The sequence below is a fragment of the Pteropus vampyrus genome, unplaced genomic scaffold (genome assembly GCF_000151845.1).
Source record: "Pteropus vampyrus isolate Shadow unplaced genomic scaffold, Pvam_2.0 Scaffold74, whole genome shotgun sequence".
NCBI lineage: Eukaryota > Metazoa > Chordata > Mammalia > Chiroptera > Pteropodidae > Pteropus > Pteropus vampyrus.
This window is the reverse complement of record NW_011888855.1, coordinates 908154-929459: the sequence shown is the minus strand read 5'-3', so window position 1 is coordinate 929459 and position 21306 is coordinate 908154. Positions and strand designations below refer to the sequence as shown.

General features: G+C 55.3%; 1 protein-coding gene across 3 annotated transcripts; it reads left to right on the top strand.

Moving 5' to 3' along the window:
• Positions 1-35: 35 nt before the first annotated feature.
• RGS14 (regulator of G protein signaling 14) lies at positions 36-16188 on the top strand. Of its 3 annotated transcripts, XR_002780890.1 has the most exons (17): positions 83-134; positions 2545-2769; positions 9548-9569; positions 9745-9923; positions 10294-10386; positions 10470-10613; positions 11006-11149; positions 11265-11376; positions 11699-11811; positions 12257-12460; positions 14256-14332; positions 14565-14691; positions 14789-14870; positions 14978-15024; positions 15101-15215; positions 15464-15751; positions 15868-15888. XR_002780890.1 is itself a non-coding variant. In XM_011362205.2 (16 exons), the coding sequence occupies exons 2-16, from the start codon at positions 2725-2727 to the stop codon at positions 15664-15666; spliced, it is 1707 nt and encodes a 568-aa protein (XP_011360507.1). In that variant the 5' UTR covers positions 36-132; positions 2545-2724; the 3' UTR covers positions 15667-16188. The 3 variants fall into 3 exon arrangements, 2 of the variants coding, with proteins under 2 accessions (XP_011360507.1, XP_011360508.1); XM_011362205.2 differs by having other exon boundaries at positions 36-132; positions 15464-16188; XM_011362206.2 differs by having other exon boundaries at positions 11705-11811; positions 15464-16188.
• The last annotated feature ends 5118 nt before the right edge of the window (positions 16189-21306 follow it).

Here is a 21306-nt window from a genome sequence, read left to right as displayed (position 1 = left end):
CGGCTCTACTTGCTGAGCAGCCTCCATCCTGGTCCAGTGCAGTTCTGTCTCCTTGGCTGCCCCGCGCACCGGCCGCCTAACCTCAGCAAAGGGTTCTTACGAGGCACAACCAATCATGGAACAGCACGTTAAGTGTGTGAGCCAATGGGGAACAGAGGGATGGTTTGAGTCGGGGGCAGCACGAGGGTCCTCTGCGAAGCGCGGCATGCTGGAACTTGTAGTTTTGGTGGCTGCTAGCGCGGGCTGGACAAATGGAGATTACAACGCCCTCAGCCTCAGGCCATTGATCGTGTCCCTGCAGTAACCTTTCCCAAGTCCGGGGGAAAAAGGAGTTGAAGACGGAGGCCTGAATTCCAACTCTCGCGCCGTTTTGGACTCACTGGGTGACACTCCCCTCCCCCACCTCCATCACGCCTGGCGAGCCGTTAGCTGGCTCTGGCTTCGCCCGCACCTTCCTGCCTTTAAAGACAGAATTCCCACTGATTTGAGGGCGTCCACTACTCACAGCTCCTCAAGGCTGTCGGATTTAAGCAGGAGGGCAGACCTAGACTCTGTCTCGGGACCCCAATAATGGCTGAGACGCATCGAGATCCAAACGATAGTAATGCCTGTCCGGTACAGCAAGAAGTGTCCACGAAAGGTGTAGGAAAGCTGACTGCGGATCAAAAGTCAAAAACTGATGGCCCGCCGCCAAATAGAGCTCTGTTTTACCTAATGCTATTTCAATAAACGATTTAACTACCGATATCTTTAAATGAGGAATCTTAAATTCACATTAGAAATCCAAATTTCCAGTTTCTCTGGGAAAATGGGGAGATCCAACCACACTAAGCCCACACTAAGGCTGTTCCTCCTACAAATGTCTTCCTCTTCAAAGCCAGTCTACACACTGGCCACTAATTTACAGCACCTGTCTGGCCCCTCTAACTTTTGAATTAATGACCCCTGTCATAGATCACAGGATAGAATCTTAGTTGTTTGCTTTTTTATTTTACTTTAAGGAGCTTCCCTTTTGAATGAATGAACTTATTCAGGATTAAGTATCGACATCTTTTCTATTTTACATATATTTTTAATGAGCTTTTTTAATTAAATTATACATTCATATATATATATATATATATATAGTACAGACATATGTACAAGAGTCCTCTGCCACTCCTCTCCCAAGGGATCTACCCTTCCAGAGATTTACCCATATCTGAACAAAAAGGACATGTACATTCCACTAGACCTCCATTACTGAACCCCCAGCATCTACAACAGTGCTTGGCACGTAGGGAGTGATTAATAAATAATTGACAAAAAATGAATATTTGTTTTAGAACCTAGAATTGGATCATGAAGAAAGAGTAATTTACCAGAAAGGAGAAAGGCAGCCTCAGGCAGAGGGGACGGGAAATGCAAAGGCAGGGGTGGATGCCTGAAAGCATAAGGAAGGCAAACAGTTTGGAACATCCCAAGAGTGGTATGAGAGAGTTTGACTGAGGCCAGAACTCCAAGGGCCTTTCAACCCAGCCAAGGAACATGACCTTTTTCCAGAAGGCAATGGGATGGTTTTAAGCATGAGAGTGGTCAATGTCGGTTTCTCTGGCTAAGGGGGTGTCACCTTGTCTCCGTAGAGAGGGACCCAAACTGGAATGATGGGTGACTTGAGGGCTCTAAGTCCATACTTAAAGTAAAATACAAGTCCTGTAGTGGGTACATGCATGGGTAAGAAAGAGGCAAACTCAGGACTCTGGCTAAGGACCAAGTTCATCTGAGACTGGGCCAGGCTGAGAGGGCAGGGTGGCACTCTTTAGTTGACAGGGCTATACCGAGGTGGGATTTGTATGTAAGTGAGTGAACTGTGAATGCACATGTGTCTTTGGGCACAGATACACCTGATCTGTACTCCTGCCTGGGTGGTTGAGTGTGGGTATACACATGAGCAGGTGTGCCTGTCACATGTACCTATCCACAGGACTGCATACATATGACTGAACACTAATTGGTCCCTACAAGGAAGAGCCTGTGTGTTTATGACATGCACACCTGAATGGTCTGTATGTGCATAACTATGTGTGCAAGGTGAATGTCCATCTGTCTGCACACCTGGGCACATGTTTGGGAAGTGTCTGGGGATAGAGGTAGTAACTGCACAGGCGCGACTGCCTGGGGGAGGGGTGCCGAGTGTGCACATGCCCAGCACACAGCAGGTGTGAGATAAGTGTTTGCTGAGTAAGGACCACGTGTGGATACTCAGTGCATATGTACAAATGTCCACGGGAGCCCCTGCCAGGGTGTCCAAAGGTGCCTAGGTGTGTGAACATGCCCTTCTGTGTACCCAAACATGACCTTGGCACTCCCTAGGCTGAGCCAGATCAGGATGGGCTCCTCACTGGGCACATAGAGGACTCTGAAGTGGGGCGCTGCCAAGGTTGCGTTGGTGGCATGTGTGTGTGTGTGTGTGTGTGTGTGTGTGTGAGTGTGTGTGTATGTGTGTGTAGGAAGAGGCGTTCGCTCTCTTAGACCTTGCTTCTTTCTGTGGTTCGGTTTCTATAGAGACACTTCCTGTGGCAGAGAAAAGAGGTAGTGAGCTGGTGTTTCAGGATGTGAGGGCCCGCAGGAGCGGAGCCGGGCTCTCTCCGCCGCCTGCCTGCCACCTTGCAAGCTCCGGCCGGTGCTGCCCACAGTCCCCATGGTGGGCACCCCCCGAGGCGGGGACCGGTGAACAGCAAAGGCATGCCAGGGAAGCCCAAGCATCTGGGCGTCCCCAACGGGCGCATGGTGAGTGCGGGCTTCAAGCCGAGCCCATGGGGAGGGGTAGGCACACCCAGGGTGGAGCCCAGGAGCACACCCGGCAGGGCTGGGCAAGAGCCTGCATGCTGCTAGCAGGCCGGAGAAGTTGGGTACAGATAACAGCAGGAGGTAGGACCTGGTATCCTCACCCCGGGACCTTCCAGATTGGCCTATTGGGGACCTGGGGCAACCTAGGGATGAGACCAGAGCACAGCGGGCACAAGCTTGTGGTCCAGCCCCTACTGCTCCCTCTCCTGCTACTTTGATATCATCTGGGGCTGCCTGCATCCTAGCATGCCCCTTGCCCCCTGCATACTCCCTTGGTGGTCCAAGCCCCCATACCTCATTTAGCTTCTGTTCTCTCCTTCTCACCTGATGTCCTGATGCCCGAGGTCAGGTAAGAGGCAGCCCTCACTGGGTCAGTCAACTGCCCTGCAGCTGAACGTGCTCCAGAGGCTATCTGCCAGAACTAGCAGTGTTTGGGCAGCTTGATATGGATCAGCAGGGTCAGGCCAGGTTGGTGCAGCTTTTGTCTCTTTTACTCCTGGGCTACCAGGAAGGGAGGGGTTGCTGGGCACCAGTATGCCCCTAGCTGCTGCTGCTGCTCCACCTCCTAAACCCTCTCCCTGGCTGCTTGGCCTCTGGGTCAAAGCTGCCCTTGGAAGGTCCAGCTTCTTTATTCATTCAGCAGCTGGGGCAGGCTGTGCTGGGCCTTCCTTCTCTCCCTCGGATACCAATTCCTCCTAACAACCCCAGGAAGGCGAGGCTGTGTCCTAGCCTTTCACCTGGCCTCAGCCCAGTACTGTGGGACAAAGCCGATGGGTCTAGGAAGACCTGGGTTCCAGTCTCTGGTCTGTTGTCCCTTCCTAGGGGATCCTCTCTGACCCTCAGTTTCTTCAGCTGTAAAATGAGATTAGAACAAATCTTGAAGACTTATTCAGATGATTAAGTGGAATGGTGAATATGAGGCCCCTGACCCATTGTGTGCAAGGGCTCCACAAATGCCAGCCCAACTCCTCCCTTCATTCTTAGCTCCTCTTCAAGGATGCCCTGTCTCACCAAGAAGCTGAGCCACCCCCAACCCCACTCCTGCCTCCTAATTCTCAAGCTCTGTCTCCATCTCTCCTTCTTTCAGCATTTCTTTATGGCCCAACCCCAGGCTAGCTGGGTGATAGAGGAGATCCCTCCAAGCTGGTCAGTTCCCACCTTACTGTCTCTAATGTCGACCTAACTGAAAGTTCGAGAACCTGTGGGCCTCACATTCCCACCCAGAGGCATGACACTTGGGTGTCCAAGCCAAGGGGGACCATGCTCATTCCCATGCCCACCCAACAGGGCAGCATGGGGTCCAGAGACAGACCCAGCCCCTGCCCTGCCCGTATCAACCATGGCTGCCCTACCCAAAATCATCCAGAGCAGGGAAGGCACCCAAGCTCTGGCCCCAGCCCCTGCAAGCCCATGGGCACCCTGGCTCCTCTCAGCAACCTGCACACACAGGTTTATCTTTGCCCTCCTGGGGTTGTTCTGAATGCTCTGTACCATCTCTGGGAATCCCAAGGGCCACAGATTGGCCACTTGCTGGTCATCAGGAGCTTTATGGGGCCATGCTCAGCTGAGACAGGGAGAGACAGACAGGCATGGGCATCTGCAACAGGGATGTGCACAGAAAGAGACACCTGTGAGCCAGACACCTGGCTGCTTCCATGAATTACCTCCTGATGGAGGCTCAGAGGAGTATACGACTTCCTGAGGGCAGCTGGTGAGCAGAGGGATCCAGCTGATTGACTCAATGCCAGGGCTCCTCAGCCTCCCCAGGTTGCCTGGCTCTGTCCTCCCCCACCTCCCCCTGCCGCCACCCCACCCACCATCATCCCCTGCAGAGGCAGCTTCATTTGTCAGCCTCATCTTTCTGCCATTCTGTTTTTCAGACAGTTGCAATGAAACCTGTCACTTAGAGATGGCTCCCCACCTCCCTCCCGAAGATGTCACACAGCCCCAACTGCCACTTCATTTGTTCATTCACTCATTTATTCAACAACCCCTCCTTAGGGCCTGCCCTATGCCGGCCCTGTCCCAGGCACTCAAGACCCAGGCCCATCACCCTGCCCCTGCCCTCAAGCGGCTCCCGGTCTGGCAAGACACAAAAGACATGGGCACAAAAACCAGAATAAAATTCAGATTTGACTAACAGCCACTGGTCATGGATAGAGAAAGCTTGAGGGGGACCTGGGGAGGGAAGACTAACCCCTCCCCTGCTCACTTGGTGTCCTGTGGCATAGAAGGAGTCCTGAAAGAGTGTGCCAGCTGGAGAAGGGCATGGCTGGGCAAGAGGGCTAGATGTGGGGGGACACTGGGAAGGGGCGGTTATTGTGTCCTGTCTCTCTCAGGAGGCCCAGTTCGTCTTCTGCACCTGACAAGGAGACCTGCAAGGCAAAGCCCACTGTACCTCTTGGCCATTCAGCTCAGGGCCAGGCCTTGGGGGGCAGGGTGACCTTACAGAGGGGCCAAGGCTGGGGTCAGTTCCAAAAGGCTGGCTCAAGCTGAAGGGGCCAGGCTCCCAGGGGACTCTGTGGGTATACCCAGAGAGGATCTCAGGGTCTCATTTCCCCAGCTAGGATGAAATAAGATGATGGTACAGAGTGCCCAGCACAGAAGATGCTCAGTAAATTGAGCCTCCTTTTGACGTCCGACCCCTCCAGAGGTCAGAGTTCAAGATGAGCCCCTGGACCCTTTACCTCCAATTGACCTTGCCTACCTGTGGCCAAAAGACTGAGACCCTGGTTCCCCCAGATCCCATGGGACATCTCCTGTCCACCCAGGGAGGCAGCTTAGTACAAGGAAGACCTTAGGCTCCAGCGTCAAGCACACTTGAATTATGATTTCGGCTCAGCCACTTCCCAGCTGTGTGACTTCTTTGGGCCTAGGTTTCCCCACTTGTGAGATGGGAGTAAAAATGGCTACCACACAGGATCAAGATGTAAGGATGGAGTGAGAACAAAGACAGGTGCTGTCAGAGTGCCTGTCACACGATTGGAGTTCAGGAAATGCTGGGTTGCCCTCACCTTAGTCTAAATTCTCAGATACCAGTGGCTCCCCAAGGCCCATGTCCTAAGAAAAAATATGGCAAACTGAGGCCAAACCGTGGGTCAGGAGTGCCGCTGGCCACCACACCCTTCCTCATCCTCCCTTCCCCTTTTCTCTCATCCACTTGCCACTTCTCTTCAGGCAGGCTGGGGTGGGGCGAGGCCAGCCCTGCTTGGCACAATTTCCCTAGGCATGGGAGCCCGGGCAGGTTGCAGCCCAGTCAGAGGCATCAGCATAAGGTCAGCGGAGCCCCTGACCGCTGCATGCCTGTTGCTTTCACATACGGGCCTCGTTTGCCCTTCCCAGCAGCTCCAGTAGATTGGGAATGCTGAGCCCCATGCTATCTAGGGGGAAACTGAGGCCCAGAGAAGGAAAGTTACTTGCCTGGGAATGAAACTGGAACTGGAACTCCATCCCTGTCCCCTCCCACCTCTGGATCTTGGTCCCTACCCCTCTCAGCTCCAACCATGCAGACCAACAAACAATGGGGTAAGAGAGGCTCAGGAAGGTGAACTGCAGGCTGCAGACTTGGGGTGTTCATCACCTGGTGCGGCATGCTGGGGTCACATGGGAGGGGAGAAAAGGGCTGCTCAGGGCCCTGATGGCTGCTTGGAAACACCAGGACAAGGAGGGTGCTTCGTGGGAGGAAGTTTGGGTTGGTTGCCTCCTACAAACCAGACCTGGCCCTCCGGGAGCCACCCGACTTGCAGAGGAGAGAGGCCCAGACATGAGTGGGCAGAAGATTAGCGAGTAGGGGGATTTGGGGCAGCTAGTGTTTGAAGGTGACTTATATCAATGGGCAGAGATTGGAGAGCTGTTGGGTGGGGGAGCAGGAGTACATACCCACCCAGGCAGAGGAAACAGCAAAGCAAGAAGGTGGAGTAGGGGTGCAGAGAAAACAAAGAAGTTTGATAAAGGGTAGGGTGGAAGGGGGTGCTGGAGGGGTTCATTAGTCAGAGCAGGTGCTATAACCCAGCACCTGCTCTGCCTCCCAGGGCAGGGAGTGGTGCCTGGGGAAGACTTGTGAGCTGGCCCCACCTAAAGATGCAGAAAATCTATTTGAGCTAATGCAAAAAATAAAGCAAAGTTGGAGTGAGGGCTGGCTTCAGCTCAGGGTTCTTTGCCCTCTCCAGGGTCCTGGCCTGCCCCAGCCGCCATGGTGGGTTTTAAGCAAGGGAGAGGCTGAGTCCTGGGTCGGAGGGCAAGCCAGAGAAAGACAGTTGAATGCAGAAGGAGGCAGGGCCAGGTGGGCCATGGGGAGGAGAGTCAGAGTGGGTCTCGAGACCTGAGGGAAGGCACAGATGGTGGGGCTAAGTCTGGGAACAGCCGCAGAGCAGCCTGGGCGTGCAGGTGCCAGGATGAGGAAGGGAGAGAACAAGCTGGAAGGGACACCATTGTCCTCACACACCCCAGGAGTTGGGATTTTCTCCTGCAGCCTTGGGAGATGAGTTAGATAAAGCTGTCAGATGGGGGAGAACAGAGGCAGGAGGAGTGGGGTGTAGGGGGCAGGCCATGCCAGGGACCGCCGGTTCCAGGCCCAACCATGCCCTGTGCAAACTTTCCCTCCTCCTCAGCATCATTTTATCCCAGTGCTCCAGGTGAGAGACGGGCTCAGGGAGGATCCCATGGTTATGAAACTAGAAAAGGTCAGGGTTGAGATTTGAACTTGGGTCTGACAGACCCTGACACTTGAGCTTTTTCCTCTACGGCAAGGTTCGCAAACTCGAAAGTGGAATCAGGGTCAGACACCAACACTAATATAACAATGACAACAATAGTAATGTTCCTTGAATATTTACACATGCCAGTTAGTGTTCTGAGTTCTTTATATATATTTAACTTATTTAATCACAGCAACCCTTTGAAATCAGGACCATTATCTACCCCACTTATATTGAGGAAAAAACAGGCACAGAGAGGTGAAGTACCCTGTCCAAAGTTGCAAAGTAGATATTTGAACTCATGCAGTCCAAGGCAGTGCCTGTTTCCATAAGTAATAAATATGCATCAAACTGGCCCCAGAGACCACTGAGGAAAGCCTGAGCCCCTTCTAGGCACTGGTTGCTGCTCAGTGCCAGCCAAGGTTGCCATCCTAGAAGAAGCTCAGGGTAGCTGCGGCATTACAGTCTTAAAGGGGAGATAAAGCTGGGATTTTCCATAAAACTCCTGATTTTAAAATGTGGGAAACCTCTTTAAACTTAAAAAGAAAAACAACGTTTTGAGGGCCAAGATAGTAGTAATGTCCTACATATTTGCAGGCTGGCTCCAGCCCACTTGTGTGTCACCTGAGTGCCCTAGAAGCGAGCGGGGAGCAGAGAAGGAGATTGCATCTGGGAGGGCAGAGAGAGGCTTCCTGAGGGAAGAGGGGTTTGCAGACCTGTTTCCAGTGGAGGTGGAAAGAAGGGGCAGGTGGCAGAAGCTCCCATGACAGGGCCTAGTGAAAATGTAAGAGGTAGGAGAAGGAGGGATTGGGGATGAATCAAGCCCTGATGTTGGGGGTTCAGGCAATGAGAAGAAAGACGAAATGCAGGGTAACTGGTTGGGTGCCCTGCTGTGGTGGCTTCCATTTGGGAATGACTGAGTTTGAAGGGCTTGTGAGACATTTGGGCAGAGACGTTAGCAGGAATGTTGGCTATGAGTGTTTGGAGCTGGGGAGACATGGGTGGGAGAAAGGGCCCAGGACAGAATCAGGAAGGGGTAGAAGCCACGCTACATGGGTGGGAAATGATGAAGAAGCTGCAGGAGCTGCTAGAAAGGTAGGAAGACTAAGCAAGAGTCGTTTTGAAAGGAGGATTTTTCTGTTTCACTAATAGTTGGGATTCCCAGAGAAGCCAGAATTGTGGGGTTAGGGGGAGGGGAAAGATGGAGTTGGCCTCTACAGCACTGCTACTCACGGTGTGGTCCATGGACCAGCAGCAGCAGCAAGCTCGCCTAGGAGCTTGTTAGCAATGGAGAGTCTCAGGCCCCATCCTGGACCTACTGAACCTGAATCACTGCAGGTGGGGCCCACCCAGTCATCTTAATGCACATTGAAATTTGAGAACCACTGCTCTGTACTATAAAATAGCATCCTGTGCCCTCCCCAAGGACATGCAGAGGGACCCAAGGGAGACCCTAGGCCCCAAGAGGAAACAGTTGCAAAAAGGAGATCATCAGCTCCAGAGACACCTCTCCTTCCTCAAAGACAACAGCAAACATGGATATAGCGCTTCCCACATGCTGGCCACTGTTCCAGATGTTGCAAAAACTTTAAACTGATTTGGTCCTTACAACAGCCCCAGAAAGTAAATTACTATTGTTATCATCATCCTCATTTCCAGATGGAGACAAACGAGTCATATAGCTAATAAGTAGCAGAGACAGGATTCAAAGTCTGTGCTCCTACCCACCATGCTATATATACACCTGGGCTCACCCAGCGGGTGCTGGAGGAAGAGGGAGCCAAGGGCAACTAGAGGACAACAGGCATAAGTCCCAGCATACAGGGGTTGGCACATGATGGAAGGGGAGCTGGGAACAGCCTAAGTAAAACCTTGAGTAAGCAGTGACCTGACTGAGAAAGCCCAACATGGCCTCCTCTGAGCAGAGGAAGACACAGCTCCAGGCCTGGGGGCCGGGCCCAGAACTGTCTTTGAGAATCCACTCTGATTTTCTCTGATTTTCTCTCTCGGGTCTCTTGTAGGTTCTGGCTGTCTCAGATGGAGGTAAGTGACGGTGTGGGGAGGAAGCCTGGCTGGGGGTGGGGATAGTGTATGTGAAAATGAGGTAAGGATACCCCTGCCACTTGCTATCCTTCCATGGAAAGTATCTGCAGATGGGGTCGGGCCAAAGGCTGGGGAAGGCCACAAGGCTCACCTCTACTTGTCTATCTCTCTGCAGAGCTAAGCAGCACGGCAGGGCCCCAGGGCCAGGGTGAGGGCCGAGGCAGCTCCCTCAGCATCCACAGCCTCCCCAGTGGCCCCAGCAGCCCCTTCCCCACTGAGGAGCAGCCTGTGGCCAGCTGGGGCCTGTCCTTCGAGCGGCTGCTTCAGGACCAGCTGGGCCTGGCTTACTTCACTGTAAGCCCTGGGGTGGGATAGGGAGGGTGGACAGCAGTGGCCAGCCACTACAGGGTGCAGGGGAGGGGGGCATGGGAGAGGGCATGGATGGAGCTTCAGGCTGGCCAGTGGGACTCCTCTGTCAGCTGCCTCTTCCAGCCTTTCTTTGGCATCCTCTTCCTCTTCTCCCAGCTAGGAACTTTGCTTCTCTCTGTCCTTGTTTCTGCCTCTCATTTTCTCCCTGTGCCTCCAGATAAGGCCCCATCTGTCTGTCTGGCTTGGCCTCTTCGCCCTATGTCTCTATTCCAATCTCTTTGACCACATCCCCTAACTGGGTCTCTGTGACTCTGACTGTCTCTTCCTTCTCCCCACCCCCCCACCCCCACCCCAGGAGTTCCTGAAGAAAGAGTTCAGTGCCGAGAACCTGACTTTCTGGAAGGCCTGCGAGCGATTCCAGCAGATCCCTGCCAGCGACATCCAGCAGGTAGGGGAAGGAGGAGCTGGGGCAGAGAGGTGAGACCAGGACCTGGGCAGTGCCTCTGATACCTCCTGACCCTCGTGCCCTAGCTAGCTCAGGAGGCCCGCAACATCTACGAGGAGTTCCTGTCTAGCCAGGCACTGAGCCCCGTGAACATCGACCGGCAGGCCTGGCTTGGCGAAGAGGTACTGGCTGAGCCCCGACCAGATATGTTTCGAGAACAGCAGCTGCAGGTGAGAGGGCGTGGCCTTGGAAGGGAGCTCAGTGGAGCAGAGGCGGGGCCAGATCCAGAGGCTGAGCCTGAGCGGCGTGGGATGGGTGATGAGGAGTGCGGTGGGGTGGGATCGGGGGAAAATTTGGGTGTGGGTACCAAGCCAAATAAATGAGGGGACAGGGAGTGGGTTAGAGGTAGGTACCAGAGGCTGTAGGAGGGGCCAAGGGAGGGGCCAAAGGAGGGGGCCAAGGGAGGGGGCGAGCAGAGGTGTGGGCGGAGAAAAGAGTAGGGGCGGGGCCTGGGCCTTGGAAGGGGATGGAAGGGGCTAAGGATTAGCCAAGGCGAGAGCGCCGTCAACCCCGGGGGCCTCGTCTGGGATTTTGGCTCACCACCCCGGCGCCCGCCCCGCAGATCTTCAACTTGATGAAGTTCGACAGCTATGCGCGTTTCGTCAAGTCCCCGCTGTACCGCGAGTGCCTCCTGGCGGAGGCCGAGGGGCGCCCCCTGCGGGAACCCGGCTCCTCGCGCCTCTGCAGCCCAGACCCTACGAGAAAGGTGCCGACCAGGGGCTGTCGCGGGCAGGGGGCCGGTGCAGATCTGCGGGGGTCGCCCACCGTCTGCGTGCGGGTTAGGTCCCGGCCTGGTGCCAGCGTCTTCCCTGTACCCGCAGAAGCCGAAGCTGAAGCCCGGGAAGTCACTGCCGCTGGGTGTGGAGGAGTTGGGGCAGCTGCCGCCCGCTGAGGGCCCTGGGGGCCGCCCGCTCCGCAAGTCTTTCCGCAGGGGTGAGGGCAGAAGTGGGCCACAGAGCAGAGTGGGGGCGGGAGTTTGGGCAACTCTTGAGAATGCCGCCTTCCTCCTACTTCTCTTACAGTCCGTAAGTCTGTGAAAACTGAAATAAATGCAGGTCCTTGTGACCACCGTGTTTGAATTCCAGGCTAAACCCCGGAAGTTTGGGAAGCCCCCTCAGTAGCGACGCTTGCGGGAACCCAAACCACGTTAGACCCATGCAGGAGAGCTCCAACAGGGTCCGCCGGCTGGCAAGGGCCTCAGTAGAGGGGTGGGGTGGGGCAGGGGGCTGCCCTGCTCATTTCTCCCTCTCCCTAGAACTAGCAGGTACGGCAGCAAACTCGGCTTTGCGACGAGAGTCCCAGGGCTCCCTGAACTCCTCGGCCAGTCTGGACCTTGGCTTCCTTGCCTTCGTCAGCAGCAAATCTGAGGTGAGCAACTGCGAGGGAGATGAAATGCGGGCTAGGGCCACTACTCAGGCCCCTTCGTGTGGCCGCCATCATTCTCAGTTACCATCTCCACTTAGTCTCCTTCCCTTACTCCCCACAGCCAACCCCTCAGCCTCCTTACTTTCTTCCTGTCGTCACCACATTGTCCCCATGCATGTCATGGGTGCACATCCTTTTCAGCTGATGAGTATGCACGTGTGGGTGCCCAGATGAACACAGTGCATGTGGGGGTCAGTGGGTGCCCACATGCCTGTGTGATTACACGTGTTCCTGTAGGAGGGCAATCTTGCCTGCCTACAGGTATGCTCTTGGGTGTATTTGCGCATGTGTGCACGTGTGTGTCCCAGTGAATTTACTCGTCTGTGTTCCAGTCTGCATGTCCTTGCATGTGTACACGTGACCTCCCCCCACTCCTGCCTTGACTCAGAGCCATCGGAAGAGCCTTGGGAGCTCAGAAGGTGAGAGCGAAAGCCGGCCAGGGAAGTACTGCTGCGTGTACCTGCCCGATGGCACAGCCTCCTTGGCCCTGGCCCGACCTGGCCTCACCATCCGTGCCATGCTGGCAGGCATCTGTGAGAAACGTGGCCTCTCTCTACCTGACATCAAGGTCTACCTGGTGGGCAACGAGCAGGTGCGAACCTGGCCTAGTCCCCAACTCTTAACTCCCTTCCTGATCCTCATCCCTTCCCCATTCCTGTCTCTGCTCAGCTATGACCTCAACCCCAATTCCATTCCTAATCCCCTGGACAAACCCTAATTTCAACCCCATCCCCTGTTCTCACCCTCTTCCTAACTCCGGCCCCTCCTCCACCCTGCCCCTCCTTCCATGCCAAATGCCAAATCAACCCAGCATCAACTCCTCACTCAAACTCAGATATCTACTCTTAACCCCCTAAAATCCCACCCCCACCCCACCTCCATTCTGTTTTCCTGCTTTGCCTGTCTTCCTCCCTGTGATCCTCTCTGGAAGGCAGTGTAGGAGAACCACTGCTGGAGCTGGTCCGTCCCATCCCCCAACCCCTTTACTCCAAGCTCAGACTGCCCATCCCAGAAATGACCATTTGGGGGAGCCCTCACCTCCTCAGCCACCAAGAACACCCGACTGCACCTAATCTAGGAAAAACTTTCCCTTAGGTGCAAACTAGCATAGCTTTAAAGAGGAGTCTAGGGGAAACTCACTAAACTAAACCATCCAGTAAGGGGGATCCAAAGGAAGGATGCTGCATCCCAGAAGACCCGTCAGGATTTCATTCACCCAGTAGACAGTTCTGAGGCCCTGCCAGGTAGGTGAGCAGAGGGACCTAAGCCTGAGATCTGTCCTCCAGGACCACTGGCTTGAGGTGAGCCAGGCAGGTTGTGATCAGGGAGGAGGACTTGAACCTCCAGAGAGTTCCTGGGGTGAAGCAAGCATTTCTGGTTGGCCCCGGGAAGGCTTCCTGAAAGAAGTAGCAGTTGATGAGGATGAAGAGGAGTTTGCATGTCAGAGCTGTGGAGGGAGGACATTCCAGGCATAGGGAAAAGCTTAAGTGAAGGCCTGGAGATGGGTAAGATGTGCAGGGCATGTTTGGGGGCCTAGAGCGTGGGAGTGTGAGGGCAGCAGTGGGAAGAGCTCTGCCCATTTTCTCAGGCCCCCGGGCAGCCTCCTAGCACAGATGAGCTTTCACGTCTGCTAAATATAACTTCACCACCCACCTTCCACCTGTCCCTGCAGCACAGCACAGGCCTATGGCAGGGGAGAGGCTGCCTCCCTGCTTGGGGCTGGTGCAGGCAACAGGGCCTCTGGGGGCGGTAATCACTACAACTACTGTTTATGTACCTACTGTGTGCCAGGCACTGTGCCAGACACTTCACATTCTCCTGTCTTCACAGCAGTTTTGGGGGGAAGAGCCCTCTTTGCAGTGAGGAGACAAGAAGTGCCAGTAGTATGTGGGGATGGAGAGAAGTGGACACGTGTCCAAAAAGAGACAAGGCTTGGGTGGCTGACCAAAGGTGGGTGGTGAGGGAGAAAATACATCCAGCTGGTCTGGGCAGGTTTCACGTGCCTGAGGGACAAGAGGCAGCTGTCCAAGAGGCAGAAGCTATCTCCGCCAGGAAGAGATGCCCTGTGATCCGGGACCTAAGCCTGCCCCTTTACCCAAGCAATCCCACTGCCATCTCATGACCACCTCACCGCATGTCTCTCATAACTGTTCTTTTTGCAAGTCTGTCCAGCACTCGTGCCACCCTTCTCCGTGGCCATGGTCATGCCGGGCTCGGACTCCAGCCTGGTCTCTACTCTATCCACATCCCTGTAGCTCGCCTGCCCATCAGCCCTTCCTCTGACCCTTAGGGCAGCCACTGAGGAAGTGAAGGTGGTTTCCTTGGAGAGCGGGGATAACTGGTGGGCGGGGGTGGGGTGGGACTCAGACCCTGCCTGGCATCTGCAGAAGGCCCTGGTCCTGGATCAGGACTGCACTGTGCTGGCGGACCAGGAAGTGCGGCTGGAGAACAGAATCACCTTCGAGTGAGTGCCCCGCCCTCCAGACTTGGGTTGGGTGGGGGTCGTGTTCAAGCTGCTGTTCTTCCCTGCAGGTCCCGCCCTTTGCGCTACCCTCGCCCCCTAGGCGAGGGCCCCACGCGTAAGCTGGCTTTCCTCCCCCGTGCAGGCTCCGCCCCCTCCTGGGGCTGACAGGGGTAGGTTGGGGCAAAGGTGGGGTGGGCTCTCTGCCACCCCGCAGCCAGAGCGTTCCGTGCAGGCTCGAGTTGGCGGCGCTGCAGCGCGTGGTGCGGATCTCGGCCAAGCCCACCAAGCAGCTGCAGGAGGCGTTGCAGCCCATCCTGGCGAAGCACGGCCTGAGCCTGCAACAGGTGGCGCTGTGCCGGGTGAGCCACGGGGCAGCGGGCCTGGGGCAGGGGCGGGGCGGGGCGGGGCGGTGGGGAGCGGGCTGCCTGTCGCGCGGGCTGCTGACCTGTTCCGTAGCCAGGTGAGAAGCAGCTGCTGGATCTAGGGAAGTTAGTGAGCTCGGTGGCGGCCCAGAGACTGGTTTTGCACACTCTTCCAGGTAGGTAGAGAATGTTGGCCTGGGGTTTGTCTCGAGGACAGCTTTGGCCCAGGAGTAAAGGGGTACAAGGGGGAGGCAAACACCAAAGGTGGTGCTCTCTGCCGCAGGTGCGAAGATTTCCGAATCCGGGGACACATCCCCCAGCCGCAGCCAGGTGAGTGAGAGGCGGGGTGCCTTCTTCTGCCTGCTGCACCTCCCCTCCTGGTGGCTCTGACCCCACGTTCTTGCAGGGAGGCCCGCCTAGAACCCAGGACAAAGCCACTCATCCCCCAACACTGCCCCTCAACTCGCTGGCCGAGGTGCCCAGTAGTGTCACTGCGAAGCGACAGACCTGTGATATTGAAGGTACATGGGAGATGGTGGGGACTGGGGACCAGATGGGCTGGGACCATTGAAGGTGGCATCAGTGAACTGGATGTCATTGGGCTGGAAAAGGAGGGCTAGAGGGCATCAGGGCTGGGGGACCAGCAGGCTGGGATCGGGCTGGGGGTGGGGGAGCAGTGAGGCAGCGTTGGTGCTGGGGCAGAGAGGCTGTGGCAATAGCATGGGTGAGTCTGTGTGGGTGGGCCCCTTGACTTTGTGGCCACCCCTAGGCCTGGTGGAACTGCTGAACCGGGTACAATGCAGTGGAGCCCACGACCAAAGGGGCCTTCTGCGCAAAGAGGACCTGGTGCTTCCAGAATTTCTGCAGCTGCCTGCCCAACGGCCCAACTCCCAAGAGGCCCTGCCACAGACTGAATCATCAGCCCAGCCCAAGGGGGGCCCCTTGGACTCCACTGACCACTCGGCCCTCTGACAGTTGTCCAACAGTCCAGGCTGGCTGCATGGCACCTGGCGGGCCAAGCATGCCATGGGCCCACTCTGCATGCCCTGTCTATACTGTGAGTGTCCCTGGCCCCTTCCTGCCACGGGCAGGCCCGTGGGAAGAGCCAGGAGGCGGGAGAGAGGGGCTCAGAATAGCCATGCCCCACAGCTGCCACCACTTGGTCCCTCGCAGCTCGTCTACCCATTCCTTGCAGCCAGGCCACTGGGCGGAGGTGGGCCTCCCCCATGCCCCCTGTGCAGGCATGCCCAACACAGAGCAGTGGCGTTGGCAGTGCCAGCCTTCCTACCATGTGCCAAGTCTCATCAGGGAGCAAGAGGAGGGGCCGGCCCCTCCTCAGAGAACTGGTATGAATAAGGCCTGGGGGTGCAGGTGGGAAGCCCTCTCTCTACCCACTGTACTCTACTGAACATATGGACTTTGCAGCAGGCTTGGGGCAGCTGGGTTTGTCCTGGATGTATGATATTGTTATTATAATAATTATTATTATTCTGCCATGAAGTATGTTCCTTGTGTACCCTGTAACCCCCAACCACACCGCCTCTGGCGTCAAGGTCGCAGTGCCCGGAAGCTCTTGGGGACCTCAGGATGTACTCCCTGACTTCCTGTTATCAGAACCTCTCTTCCTGACTGCACTGAGTATGGGGGTGTGAGTGAGTGTGTGTGTGTGTGTGTGTGTGTGTGTGTGTGAGAGAGAGAGAGAGAGAGAGAGAGAGAGAGAGAGGAAAGCACAAGAAGGAGGGAGGGAGGGAAGGACAGAGGCGGGGAAAGGGGAGGACCCCTCTGGGGAGCTGTGCCTCTGCCAGGTGTCATCGTGTTGCTCCTCAGTCTTATCTGAGCAGTGTCGGATCACTGCTTTCTGCTTCTTTTGGGGACTAAGTGTGTCTCTGCAAACATGGCTGCAGTCCATTGCATGGAAGACCTTGTAGGGGACATGTTCTGACCCCAGGCAGCCAGGGAAACCTCACACAGGGAGGGGCAGCAGGGAAGGTCTCCCAGAAGGAGAGCCCCAGCCTGCAGGCAGAGAAGCCAGACTCAGTCCTGGTGCTGCGTCAGAGGAAGCAAGGGGTCACAGGAGCTTGGAGAAGGTATCTGGGGACTGAGGGGCCCTCCTGACCCCCTCAAACAGGTCGAGCTCTCATCCCCACTCCAGCTCTTTGCACTTGCTGTTCCTTCTGCCAGGAGCTCCCCCACCCACCCTCATCGTGTAACTGGCTCCTCATCCTTGAAATTCCTGGGAGAGACTGAGGTTTGCTGGCCCACCATGCCTTTCTCCAGAAGTCGAAGCCAAACCTTCCTGGGAGAGGGGTCTTCAGCCCTCTGCCCCATATTCCATGTTGTTCTGCTGGTTGACCTCATGCCTCAGGCCTGGCCAATCAGTTTGGTTCAGGGATGATCCTCTCACCCAATCAGAATCCCAGTCCTGGTCATTTTCTACCATCTCCCAGGGATTTGCAGATAGGACCAGTAGGGAGAGGACCTGTATGCAAACGAAGGCAACACAGGACTGAGAGATGGGAGGAGATTCCTGACAAAAGTATCTAAACACCTAAATTGATGCGTGCCGGAAGTCAGCCACTCCTAGACTTCCTCATTAGGCAAGCCAATATGTTCTTCTGATATGCGTATACTTGTTACTCTTCATGGGGTTTCTAAGATCTGCAACCACAAAAGCCCTGCTTCATAGAAGAGCTTGGCTTAAACACCCGAGAGAAGCGTTCAGGATCACCTTGTGCTGTAATCTAAATGCGTGTGTCACCCCACATTCATATGTTCAAATCCCACCCCCCAGTGTGATGATGTTAGGAGGTGGGGCCGGGGGAGATGATTAAGACAGGAAAGTAGAGTCCTCACGAATGGGATTAGTGCCATTGTAAGAGACCCCGGAGAGCTCCCTGACCCCTTCCACCATGTGAGGACATAGCAACGAGGCAGCCAGCTGTCTACAACCTGGAGGAGAGCTCTCACCAGCCCCCAACCATGCTGGCACCCTGATCTTGGACTTCCAGCCTCTAGAACTGTGAGAAATACATTTCTGTTGTTTATAAGCCACCCGGTCTCTGGCATTTTGTTGTAGCAGCCCAAACAAACTAAGACACCCTATGCGAAGTGCTCCCCAACTTTGTTCTCTACCAGCCTATCCAGTTATTTTCCTTCACAGCATTCAGCCCACTCTGTAACAATTTTGCTTACTTATTTATACTCATTTACAGACAATATGATATATGTGCCCTGATGGTAGGGACCTCATCCCCCTTAGTCACTTCTCTATCCCCTTGGCCTAATGGGGCTGACAAATGATCTGCAGCCTCAGGTAGTCCCAGTGAAGGATGCAGGGACAGCAGGGAAGTGGGGGTCCCGGGCAGGGGACTACATAACCCCAGGGTCACAGTCTAGCCAGAGATGGAGGGAGGGAGACAAGCCCATGTCATTTGTCTGATCAGCTGCAGAACCCCTTCACACTTCCTGAGCCTAGGGCTTCTCCCCGCAGGTGGAGACACCCTTCCAGGCCCCAGGATAGAGAGGTGGGGATGCCATGTGAGAGATGAGATGTCTTCTCCAAGTTGGCAGATCCTGCAGACCGAGCCCACCCTTCTGCAGCCCCCTAGTGATGATTCCTGTCACTCTCAGGAACCAAGGACATTGCCCCATGAGAAAGGGGGTCATGGGTCACATGGAAATACCTCCCTAGAGATCAGCCCCTAAAAGGGGACAATTCACATCTACCAATGTCCCCAAGTTAGGCATGTTCCATCCTTTACCTCATTTTTGTCCTCACAACAAAACAGCCTGGTGGGGATGAAACCACGACTGCAGGAGGGGAAGTGGCCGGCCCAGGCTCTTGTAAGGAATCATCCCCAGAGCTTGACCAGCACTCAGAAGGTCTGCCTCAGGGACACACACCCCAGATGCTGTAAAAAATCCTTGATGGGAGCCAAGGACCTTTCAGGGAGTAGACATTAATATGGCTACTCTGGGGCGGGGGGGAAGTTTGGGAGTTGTTGCTAAAAATTAAAAACACACCTCATGTGACCCCAGCAGTGCCACTAGAGAGTCACTCACTCCCAGGCAAGAGGAGGTCCATCCCTGCAGGGTTGTCTATGACCTGAACACTGGCAAACAGCCAAACGTGGATGGTGATGAGAAGTCGGGTGACACAACACACGATGGTGTGTCCGTGTTCTCCAATGCCACACAGCAGAGAAGGAACTGGGTACAGTGTGTCCTGATGTGGAAAGTTCTCCAAAATGTGTTCAATTAAAAAAAAAAGCAGTGTAATGCAAATGGCATGAGACCTTTATACAAACCACAAATACGTAGGCACTTATAAGTATATAGAAAGGACAGGGAATGTTCTAGGATACATGCAAAACTGACAGGAGACAGGGAACAGACCAGGATTGGGGGCTGTGATCAAAGTAAGTTTTTGCTTTACTTTTTAAAACAGCTGCCAATTAAAAATAATCGTAACACAAAGAATTTCCCAAGGCCGCTTCTTTGTCACTGCCGGCCCGCCATCTCTTTCTACAAAAGTAGAACCCAGCTCTTCCTTTGGGTGCTTCAGCACAACACCCCGGAGGCCCATTTTAGCTGGCTGGGTATGTTCCTCTACCACAACCCTCTCTGTGATCCTCTTCCAACAGGTCCCCTGCAGCAACCCTGGGCTGAGGGATACCCGATTCCCTCCTTTCAGTTTCTGTGCTCCCAGAATCCCTCGAGGCCCTGGGTCAGGGGCAAGGGGCTTCAGCTGGTCAATCCACGGGCAGTGTTTCAAAGCCATTGAAGAGAGCTGGATTCCTTGGTGATCAGGAAAGGTCACGGAGCTGCTTTCCCATACCCTACCAGGCGGGAAGCCTGGTGGGGAGTCCACCTGTCCACCCAGCGTCCCAGGAAGGAAGGGAGAGAGCACACATTTGCTATCCACTCTGCAGCCTACAACACCCACCTCTTACAGAGGATGCAGGCTGAGCCAGCAGGTGTGACTTCCTCAAAGAAACCATGGGGCCCAAGCTTGTGTGGCTCCAAGCCTCTGAGAGAGAATCTCATCCCCCAACCCCACTTAATGGCCTTGGGGCTAGGGAAGAGGATGGGGCGAGACAGGCATTGGGTGAGTGTAAGGCACACAGTGACCTCAGCTCTGGGCCAGGGTCGGGGTAGGCAGAGGCAGAGGCTGCTCAACTGGAGCCTGGCTAGAAGTGCTGATGCAGCTGCAGGCCATTGCTCCCTGGGCAGCCACCCCCACCCCCGTGGGTGAGCACAAGGTGCACCCCGCAGGGGGCCTGTCTTGGTGGTCAGGTGACTCTGACTTCTGGGGGATTAGAGGCTGGAATTCAGCTTCCACAGGGAAACCAAGGCCCAGTGGGGAGGAAGATTCACAGGGTTACACTGACTCAGATGCAGCCCTGGCTGGATGCAGGCCCTTACCACTGCACAACCACCAGAGATACCAGTTCCTGTCCCTGTTAGTCCTGGGGGGATCCAAGAAGATCTGGGGACATTAACATGTGTATGTGTCCTGTGACTCCTTCAGAGTCTGGGTAAGGGGCGCTCTGTGGTAATCTCAGTTCCTGTCTCCAGAGAACTGGCTCAGGGGTAGAGCAGAGGCAGAAGCCAAGGGTAAGTGCCGTGGAACCAGTGTCCCAGCTCCAGACCAGCCCAAAGTGCCAGCTGCCAGGGTGAAGTCCTGGCCATCTAAGACAGGCGGGGAGGGTTAACCTCACTAGGCACGGAGGCAACCATCTTCTTACCCCATAAGTGAGGTGCTGAAGGAACCCAGAACCAAGACTCCAAACCCAGAGCTTCGACCTGAGAACTTAGGGGCAGGGCCTAGAGCTCCCACTGCAGGCCACACCAGAGAGGACACTCTAGAAGCTGGAGCCCAGGATCTGAAGACTAGGCCAGATCTCAGAGTTTCAGGTCTGAAACCTAGGAGCTGGAGCCTGGGACTACAGTCTGGGAGTGTGCTATCCACAGCCTCATGCTCAGGCCTGGTCCCCAGGGCCAGCATGAAGGACAGAGGGCTGGAGCAACATGAGGAAGGGAGTTGCAGGGGAAGAGGTGATTTCTGAGAAAAGCCTGAAGGAGCTTCAGCTCTTTTGGTCACAGACTTTGGCCTCGTCAGTCAATGAGTGACTGGCGCCTGGGCCACCAGAATTAATTATTACCCAGGGCACTCATCCCCCAAACAGAGACAGAACAATCTCAGGTCAGCCGCCCTGCCCTGCCCCATAGGCTCTAATGTAGCCTTGAAAGGTGGGACTTGACTGGGACTTCTCAGGGCCCTGCTTGCTCTGTGCAGGGCAGCTCAGATTGAAGTCCAGCCTCTTCAAGAGAGGACAAAGTCAAGAGGGCCAGGGGAGGGATTGCTCTGATCCCCAAAGGGAAGTAGTGGATGGTCCCTACGATGTCACCCAGCTTACGGGTGAGGAGGGCTGCCTTGACCACAGATCGAGAGGATGTGTGTCCATGTGTGCAGTGCACACTCCACTGTGTTTGTGTGCAACCGTGTTGGCCTGACTGCTGGGACAGATGCTCACTGCCATATTCCCAGTGCCCAGCACCGAGCTGACTCAGTGGGGCTTATATGTTGGTTGAATAAGTAAACACGTTGGT

What these genes read in the sequence shown, in the direction of transcription:
- RGS14 (XM_011362205.2), top strand. Translation starts at nt 2,725, where the DNA reads ATGCCAGGGAAGCCCAAGCATCTGGGCGTCCCCAACGGGCGCATG. An exon ending in TTCGAGAACAGCAGCTGCAG is followed by an intron (nt 10,614 to 11,005) that starts GTGAGAGGGCGT and finishes CCCGCCCCGCAG; the next exon opens with ATCTTCAACTTGATGAAGTT. An exon ending in GGTTTTGCACACTCTTCCAG is followed by an intron (nt 14,871 to 14,977) that starts GTAGGTAGAGAA and finishes TCTCTGCCGCAG; the next exon opens with GTGCGAAGATTTCCGAATCC.